This window comes from Triticum urartu, chromosome 3A (genome assembly GCF_056163025.1).
Source record: "Triticum urartu cultivar PI428250 chromosome 3A, HENAU_Tu73, whole genome shotgun sequence".
Lineage (NCBI taxonomy): Eukaryota > Viridiplantae > Streptophyta > Magnoliopsida > Poales > Poaceae > Triticum > Triticum urartu.
In genome coordinates this window covers 554,980,678-554,990,751 of record NC_141875.1, presented here as the reverse complement: position 1 = coordinate 554,990,751, position 10,074 = coordinate 554,980,678, and the positions used below count along the sequence as shown (strand labels likewise).

General features: G+C 46.1%; 1 protein-coding gene across 1 annotated transcript in view; it reads right to left on the bottom strand.

The window, feature by feature from the left end:
• Positions 1-2,317: 2,317 nt before the first annotated feature.
• The window catches only part of LOC147980501 (uncharacterized), a 39,755-nt gene continuing 31,998 nt past the window's right edge, over positions 2,318-10,074 (bottom strand). Inside the window, exons 4-5 of the mRNA XM_087515638.1 lie at positions 2,863-3,366; positions 2,318-2,766 (exon numbers count right to left, since the gene is read on the bottom strand). Of these exons, the coding sequence (XP_087371764.1) occupies positions 2,708-2,766; positions 2,863-3,366 (563 nt within the window). The 3' untranslated portion in view covers positions 2,318-2,707. The remainder of the gene's footprint in view (positions 2,767-2,862; positions 3,367-10,074) is intronic.

Genomic DNA, 10,074 nt, shown 5'->3' with positions numbered 1-10,074 from the left:
TTCATACTCGCGACGATTTTAAGAGTTTTTCATCTGCAATTCATTCACTATAGTAGTTGAACTTCCTGCTGTTTTCACGTTGAACTTCTGTGACGTATTTTTATTTGTATTTTTCTCATCCATTCGTCAGTGTTACACAAATGATATTCTTATTGTACAAACCTCTCTCACAATAATTTTTTTAACTTTCTCCAACGGAGTACTTGAACTTATAACGACAACAAATTTAGCCTTTGCATTTTTATTTTTTTATACAAAATGCACACCGTGTAGAACGTGAACTTCTAGCAATTTATCAACCTGAACTTCTCTCGGTTACGTGAAAATATATGAGTTTTTTATAAATATTAATCTGAATTTCTTAATCCTTTATTTTATGAATTTTGAAGCGCTCCATTTTTTAAAGTTGAACTTCTTGTTATTTTATTTTTGAAATTCTTCCTTGCATTGTTTCATAACGAGGTAAATTTGAGTTTTCTATAATCATCGCACTTCTCCATCTTTTTAATATGGAATTCCTGGTTTTATTTCTTAATCCTTTTATGAAATTTTGAAGCATTATATTTTTAAAAGTTGAACTTCATGTTTTTTATTTTTGAACTTCTTGTTTCCATTCTTTAATAACGAGGAAAATCTGAGTTTTCTATAATCATCGATCTTCTCCATCTTTTTAATATGGACTTCCTGGTTTCATTTCTTAATCCTTTTTTTACGAAATTTTGAAGCGCTATATTATTAAAAGTTGAACTTCTTATTATTTAATTTTTGAACTTCTTGTTTCCATTCTTTAATAACGAGGAAAATCTGAGTTTTCTATAATCATCGAACTTCTCCATCTTTTTAATATGGACTTCCTGGTTTTATTTCTTAATCTTTTTTACGAAATTTTGAAGCACTCTATTATTAAAATTTGAACTTCTTGTTATTTAATTTTTGAACTTCTTGTTTCCATTCTTTAATAACAAGGAAAATCCGAGTTTTCTTTAATAACAAGAATTTCTGAACTTTAGAGGGAAGAACACTTGAACTTCTAGCAACAAATTTTAAACTTTACCTTTTTTATTCTTTTTTTCTCGTACTATATGCACGGCATGCAATACGTGAACTTCTGAAAGTTATCAATTTGGACTTCTCAGTGTTTCGGTTTAAAAAACGAGAAAATGCTTTTAAATCTTTTTTTAGTTTTTCCTTTTTTTTATTTGAACTTCTTAATTTTATTATTTAGTGACGATAAAACATCTAAGTTTTTTTACCTTCGAACTTCTCTATTTTTTTACTTGGAACTTCTTAGAAAAATATGGTTTTACATAAGCAACAACTTTCTAGGTTTTTAAATTTGAACTTCTAGTTTTTTTATCTTCTCGGTTAATGGAAATTGAATTTCAAGGGTTGTCAAATTTGAACTTGTACATTTTATTGACCTTCTCGGTTATTTCAAATTTTCTATTTTTTTTAAAATCCATTTTTATAAACTTTTTTGGACTGCTCTGTTTATTTTGAGTTGGCCTTCTCTCTTATTTTTTAGAAACGAGGAAAATCTAACTTTAAAATTTTTTGGTTATTTTTGCGAAACGAGAAAAATCTATTTTTTTTAAAAAGAAACACGAGCAATTTCTTGTATATCCTTTTTTAGATAACATCTCATTCATATACGAGAATGTAGTGCCTTAGCTTAGCTTTGTTTTTTTAACAAACGAGAAATTCTTTCGAGCTCTTCGCTGGAATTTTTCATTAAACAGATGGAGGGCGTCAAAGTTTGCACACACACACATAGTTTGAACTCTCTCAAGATCAATATATGAACTTCTATAGTTTCTTTTTTCACTTAAATCTGAGCCGGTGATTTTTTGTTTTCTAACACACGATATGCCACAGCAAAATGTTATTTAAGTTAACACTAACTTAAAAAAACTTTTAAGTGTTGGAACTAGTTACATTTTTTATGTTCACTAATAAAACAAGGAGTCGTTCACTGATAAAATATGTAGAGATATCAAACTAACGAAAATCATATGCCTCACGTATTCCTCCTTTCGTCAGTTAACTCAGTAGTCATCAAGTGTTGTTTTTCTTCGTCATTTTAACTTCTTCACTGGACTTCTCTCCATTTTTAATTAGAACTTTAGCAATCGGTCGCAAGAGCTCCATCCGTAGATGTTTGGGGCACTGTCGGCTGTGGATTAGAATCAATTAGCGAGAGTGATAGGGAGAGACAGAAAAGTAGCACCACATGATAGATAAACAAAATTTTGATGACACACAATCAAAAAAAATTGTTGCAGCACCAGAATGGGTGAAAGCAACTTTTCCCACATGATTCCTTCCACTGTGAGATTCATTGAACTGCTGCAAATTTTTAGCCAACTCTGTTTTGTTCTTCAAAACACAAACAATCGAGCTAATGTGGCTGGGCAGGTTGAACTAAATTGAAGTGACTGGAGGTGGTGGCAGCGCGGGGCATTGTCAGGAGCTGCAGCGATACATCAGTGGACCTGTAGCAGTTTTTTGATAAGTTCAGAGAAGTAAATTGGTAATCCGTCAGTGCCCGGCTTCGAAGATCAAAGTAATAAAGAAAGTTCTTGCTTCAAATCATGCATCGATGCACATATTCCTCCACCGCTACCTAAACAACTAGTTCTCTCTTTGATGCTTGAGCCAAGGGCTTCCTGGACGTGCGGCAATTACAATCTCTTTAGCATATTGTGCTCTAGTCCTGCAGATCATCTTCGAGGCAGGCGAGCTCCAGCTGGGCGCGGGGACGCCGGCCTGAGATGGGTCAGCTGGTGGCGTCAAAGCAACGACAGGTGACGAAGGCGAGGAAGGAGAGGAAGTTGCAGATCACCGTCCTTCGACGGCACTTACTGGCTGCGGTGAACTTCCCAAGCCCCAAGGGGTGAACCGCTCCAGATCGAGATGCGGGATGGGTCGCCGGAGACGGGAGTGGTGGTGGCGTGCCTAGGAGGAGGTGGGATGGGGGCGGCGCCCGCAGAGGGGCCCGTCGGGAGGGGCTGTGCGTCGGCGCGCCGGAGGAGGCGATGGAGCTGGGAGGAGGTGGGGGCAGCGTCGCGCCGGAGTAGGTGGTGGTGGCGGTGCGCCGGAGGAGGCGCGGCTCACCACGGGCGTCGTTAACTTTCTGACCCGCCACGCCATGACCACACACCACCGAGCAGCTGCTGCTGCAGCAGCACTCGCCCTCGCCTCGCCTCGCCGGGCTTCTCCACCAGCTCCGCCGACTCGGCGACCTGGCACCACCGAGCCCCGGCCACGCCGCCACTGCTCCCGTTCGACAACATCGATGCCGACAAGATGTTGCTGCTTGACATGCTCTCCAAGTACCAGGAAGCCACGCCCGAGGCCACGGCAGCGCTCACTCCACCACAGCGCCGGTGAAGCAAGAGACGGCGGACGCAAGCAGCCGGCGCGCGTTCCGCGGAGTGCGCAAGCGGCCATGGGGCGGCGTCGCGCCGGAGCGGCGGCAGTGCGGCGGGATCCTGGGCAGGCAGCGACGGCGGCACCATGGGGGATCGGGAGAGAGTGAGAGGTGTGGGATTGGGGGTGGTTCGGGGAAGGTGGAGGGTGGTTCGTGGATTGGGGGTGGTGTTCTTTTTTTTCGCCTGCCGGTTCGGGCCTTCGAGGAGTTCAGGAACATCCAGTCGGGTCCTTATAGGGCTGGCTGTGATCCAAATAGTTATTTTAATCCCGGGATTAGAATAGTGTCACTATATATATATATATGTATGTGTGTTGGAATCATTTTGCTTACATCAAAGAAATTTACAGATGTCTATGTTGTTGGTAAACGGTACCAACTTGTTACTTTAATACGTTGCCAAGAACTTGTTAGTTTTACTAGTTCATGTGTAATTAAATATGTTGCCAAAACTAGTTAGTTTTACAAGTTTGATGTTAGTTTCTTATGGCTCTTGCAACACTTTATTTATGATTGCTAACATTCAAGTTTGCAGGATCCAACTGAAACTCCCTTGGCACAACAGGTATTTTTTTAGAAACTTCCTTGTTTACCTGGTTTGCTGTTGTAACTTGTTGTTGTAATCATCTTACCAACTTCAAGTTTTTCAGGATCCAATTGGAAGTCCAATTGCACCGCAGGTACATTTTCAAAAATATATTTGTGTAACAGGTTTGCTGTTATAACTTGTTGCTCTAATCAAGTTACAACAGGTTCCTTTTGCAAAACTTGTTTGTTTAACTGCTTTGCTGCTGCAACCGGTTGCTGTAATCACGTTACTCGCTACTCAATTTTCATGATCCAAGAGAAACTCCAATGCCACAACAGGTACCTTTTGCAAAACTTGTTTGTTTAACTACTTTGCTGCAGCAACCGGTTACAATGATGTAAATAACTACTTTTCAGCGTCGAATTGAAACTCTTTAATTCCTTGTTTGTTTAACTGGTTTGCTGTTATAACTCCCAATTGATATATTTTTCTAACTTCATCTTTTCAGAATCCAATCGGAACTTTAATGGCAAAATAGGTTAGCCCAAGATGAAAGAGCGAGGTTGATACGTCTCCAACGTATCTATAATGTTCCATGCTATTATATTATCTGTTTTGGATGTTTTATATGCATTAATATGCTATTTTATATTATTTTTGAGACTAACCTATTAACCTGGAGCCCAGTGCCAGTTTCTGTTTTTTCCTTGTTTTTTAGCTTCACGGAGAAGGAATACTGAGGGAGTCCTAGATTAGGGGGTCTCCGGACAGCCGGACTATCTCCATTGGCCGGACTGTTAAACTATGAATATACAAGATTGAAGACTTCGTCTCATGTCCGGATGGGACTCTACTTGGCGTGGAAGGCAAGCTAGGCAATACGGATATGGATATCTCCTCCTTTGTAACCGACCTTGTGTAACCCTAACCCTCTCCGGTGTCTATATAAACCGAAGGGTTTTAGTCCGTAGGACATACAACCATAACATACAATCATACCATATGCTAGCTTCTAGGGTTTAGCCTCTCCGATCTCGTGGTAGATCTACTCTTGTACTACCCATATCATCAATATTAATCAAGCAGGACGTAGGGTTTTACCTCCATCAAGAGGGCCCGAACCTGGGTAAAACATCGTGTCCCCTGCCTCCTGTTACCATCCGGCCTAGACGCACAGTTCGGAACCCCCTACCCGAGATCCGCCGGTTTTGACACCAACATTGGTGCTTTCATTGAAAGTTCCTCTGTGTTGTTGTCGTTAGGCTTGATGGCTCCTACTATCATCGATAGCGATGCGGTCCAGGGCGAGGCTTTTCTCCCCGGATAGATCTTCGTATTCAGCGCCTTTGCACTGCGGGCTAATTCGCTTGGCCATCTGGAGCAGATTGAAAGCTATGCCCTTGGCCATCAGGTCAGACTTGGAAGTTTGAACTACACGGCCGACATCCGCGGAGACTTGATCTTCGACGGATTCGAACCACAGCCGGGCGCGCCGGACTGTCACGGTGGGTATGACCTAGCTCTGCCGCCGAATAGTACCCCAGAGGTCGTGCCCGCATCAGCTCCGACCCTTAGCTCGGAGCCAACTGCGCCAATCGAGGACGGGTGGTTAGACACCGCCTCAGGGGTTGTAGTGTCAACGGCGATCGAGCCGAACACCAGCCTAATCCTCTGCGCAGCCCGTGACTCCAAGGTGCCGGACTCTTTTTCTGACTCCGAATCGCCCGCGCCCCTGCCAATCAAATCCGATTGGGCGCCGATCATGGAATTCACCGCCGCGGATATCTTTCAGCACTCACCCTTCGGCGACATTCTGAATTCACTAAGGTCTCTCTCTTTGTCAGGAGAGCCTTGGCCGGATTATGGCCAACAGGGTTGGGATGCGGACGACGAAGAAATTCGACGCCCACCCACCAGCCACCTTGTAGCCACTGTCGAAGATTTAACCGACATGCTCGACTTCGACTCTGAAGACATCGACGGTATGGACGACGATGTAGGAGACGAACATGAACCAGCGCCTATAGGGCACTGGAAAGCCACCTCGTCATATGACATATACATGGTGGATACACCCAATGAAGGCAATGGCAACGAGATAGCAGAGGATGACCCCTCCAAGAAGCAACCCAAGCGCCAACGTCAGTGGCGCCGCTCTAAGTCCTGCCAAAGCAAAAGTGGTGATACCGGCACAGGAGATAATAACACTCCGGATAGTGCCGAAGACAACAACATTCCCCTCCAGCAAGATTTAGAGCAGGAGGATGAAGGAGCCAACTCTCCCGAGAGAGCGGCAGACGGAGAGGAGGAGGATGACAATTACATCCCCCCTTTGAAGACGAGGCAAGCCTTGGCGACGATGAATTCACCGTACCAGAGGATCCCGTCGAACAAGAGCGCTTCAAGCGCCGGCTTATGGCCACGACAAATAGCCTAAAGAAAAAGCAGCAGAACCTTCAAGCTGATCAAGATCTGCTAGCTAACAGATGGACTGAAGTCCTCGCGGCCGAGGAATATAAACTCGAGCGCCCCTCCAAGAATTACCCAAAGTGCAGGCTACTACCCCAACTGGAGGAAGAAGCGTATGATATGGCTGATCGGCCACCTCGTGGCCGCAATAGAGAGGCATTCCAGCCAAAAGCTCAGCCTCCACCCCGACGCCATTCAAATAAAAAGGCATGGGGAGATACGCCAGACCTATGAGACATATTGGAGGACAAAGCAAAGCATGCAAGATCGATCTACGTATCACGACGGCGCACCACTCTGCGAGACGATAAACGTCACACCGGATACAGTAAAAGCAAATCCGGTCGGGCTGAACACAGCGGGCAAGACCCATTCGAGCTGCGTCGCGATATAGCCCAATACAGAGGCGCTGCACACCCCTTATGCTTCACAGACGAAGTAATGGAACATCAATTCCCAGAAGGTTTCAAACCTGTAAATATTGAATCATACGACGGCACAACAGATCCCGTAGTATGGATTGAGGATTTCCTCCTCCACATCCACATGGCCCGCGGTGATGACTTACACGCCATCAAACACCTCCCACTAAAGCTCAAAGTACCAGCGCGGCATTGGCTTAACAGCTTGCCAGCGGACTCCATTAGCTGTTGGGAAGATCTGGAAGCCGCATTCCTCGACAACTTTCAGGGCACTTATGTGCGACCACCAGACGTCGATGACTTGAGCCACATAATTCAGCAGCCAGAAGAGTCGGCCAGTCAATTCTGGACTCGGTTCCTTACAAAGAAAAATCAAATCGTCGACTGTCCGGATGCGGAGGCCTTAGCGGCTTTCAAACACAACATCCGAGACGAGTGGCTAGCCCGGCACCTTGGTCAGGAAAAACCGAAATCTATGGCAGCTCTCACGACGCTCATGACCCGCTTTTGTGAGGGAGAAGACAGCTGGCTGGCTCGCAGTAATAACATATCAAAGAACCATGGTACCTTAGATACCAAGGATGGCAATAGCAGGTCACGTCGCAACAAACATAAGCGCCGCATTAACAGCGAAAATACTGGGGATACGACAGTCAATGTCGGATTCAAAGGCTCTAAACCCGGTCTGCAGAAAAAGCCATTCAAACAAAGTACGCCGGGTCCGTCCAGCTTGGACCGTATACTCGATCGCTCGTGTCAAATACAAGGCACCCCAGACAAGCCAGCCAATCACACCAACAGGGATTGTTGGGTGTTCAAGCAGGCCGGCAAGTTAATTGCCGAAAACAAGGACAAGGGGCCGCATAGCGATGACGAGGAGGAGCCTCGGCAGCCGCACACTGGAGGACAGAAGAGGTTTCCCCCGCAAGTGCGGATGGTGAACATGATATACACAACCCACATCCCCAAGAGGGAGCGGAAGCGTGCGCTCAGGGACGTATATGCGTTGGAGCCAGTCGCCCCAAAGTTCAACCCTTGGTCCTCCTGCCCGATCATCTTTGATCGCAGGGACCACCCCACTAGTATCCGTCATGGCAGATTCGCCACACTGTTCCTAGACCCAATCATTGACGGATTTCTCCTCACTCGAGTCCTTATGGATGGTGGCAGTAGCGTGACCTGCTTTATCAGGACACAGTGCGCAAAATGGGTATAGACCCCTCAAGGATCAAACCCACAAAAACGACCTTTAAGGGCGTCATTCCAGGTGTACAGGCCCATTGCACAGGCTCAATTACACTGGAAGTGGTCTTCGGATCCCCAGACAACTTCCGAAGTGAAGAGTTAATCTTCGATATAGTCCCGTTCCGCAGCGGTTATCATGCCCTGCTCGGGCGAACCGCATTTGCTAGATTCAATGCGGTACCGCATTATGCATACCTTAAGCTCAAGATGTCAAGACCTCGCGGAGTTATTACAGTCAATCGAAACACAGAGCGCTCTCTCCGAACAGAGGAGCACACCGCAGCCCTCGCAGCAGAAACGCAAGGCAGCCTCTCAAGACAATCAACCAGATCGGCACTTCACAGCCCGGACACCTTCAAGCGCTCTCGGGGCAATCGGCAAATAGACCACCTGGCGCGATCTGAGCTCACGTAGCAATACGGCGGCCACTCTAATCCTAGCCCAGCGGCGAAACTCGTGCCGCGCGTACATAATTATGCATTAAAATACCATGGGCACAGGTGGGGAGGGGGGCACAACTGCGGCACGCCCCAAGACGCAGCCTAAACCGCACTAGGGGCTTCCCGTTTGGTTATTTTTCCTTTTCTTTCAGGACCTTAATCTCTGGAAACACTGTCCGGCAGCACTATTGCCGAACACATGATGCAGCAACCAAGGAGGCAGATAGCTACGTTATACCACGGAATTCCCAGGTTGATTACAGTAACGAGTTAAATATTCAATTTAATATCATTCCTCAGCTTGCCCTTGGAAGGAACATAGTCCTACTCTTTGCTTATCGCACTATCTGTATCACTCTGCTTTAACGCAATTTTTTAATAAACAATGCATGACATTACGACTATTATTGCAGTCTTGTTATATATATATATATATCTATGTGTTCATTAATGACGCCTTGCAACCGTACACTATGGTACGGCCAATACACCAGGGGCTTACGTACCCCACAATGCGGTGTGAAAAGTCTGAACACTTTCACAAGTGAGGCACCCCGAACTTATAGCATTATATGCATCAGCTCCGAATCATGTCTTTGGTCAAATGTTTCGTTTGCCCGGCTCCTATGTTTTGGTACCGTACGTTCCGCTCTATCGGCTAAGGTAGCGCTAGGAGAACTACTGCGATTGTGCCCCGATTCTGCTGGGTTCAGCACCTCAGTAGAGAAAGCTAAAACTGACTGTGATGATAAGGCGAGAGACTGGTCGCTGTTCGGCGAGGTTTTCAAGTCCCAAAAGACTTATGCCACTTAGAGCGAGGGGCCGGCCCTGTCCGGCTTAAAGGCGTGTATCGCGCCCTGAATTCGGCCTTCCGAATACCAGGGGCTTCGCCGAAATTTAAAATTATAGAATTCTATGGCTAAGTGAGAGTGATAAAGCATTATTAGTCCAGTTGCCTTGTTCGCTGTGCTGAGCACCTCCCTCGAAGGACCCAAACATGGGAACAAGAGTGCTCAGGTTTATCCCGAACACCCCAGCACTCGTGGCATGGGGGCAGAAGCCGAGGACTAGCCATCTCTTAGATTGGATAAACAGCCAAACAGAAGGTAATATTTTAAATTCCAACAAGCGTTGCATAGCGCATATGAAACAAGTTTTCATACATACAGGATAAAATGAGCAAGTCTCACTCAAATATTACATCTTTTGAACACTCGTCCGCTATGAGACGGGCAGCCGGCAGAACACCCTCGTAATACATCTCGGGGTGGCGGTGCTCCCTGCCCTCCGGCGGCCCCTCCTTGATCAGCTTCACGGCGTCCATCTTGACCCACTGCAATTTCACACGGGCGAAAGCCCGGCGTGCACCTTCAATGCAGACAGATCGCTTGACGACCTCCAGCCGCGGACAGGCATCTACAAGCCGCCTCACCAGGCCGAAGAAGCTGTTCGGAAGGGCGTCGCCAGGCCACAGCCGGACTATAAAGCTCTTCATGGCCTGATCAGCCGCCTTATGTAGCTCGACCATCTGCTTCAGCT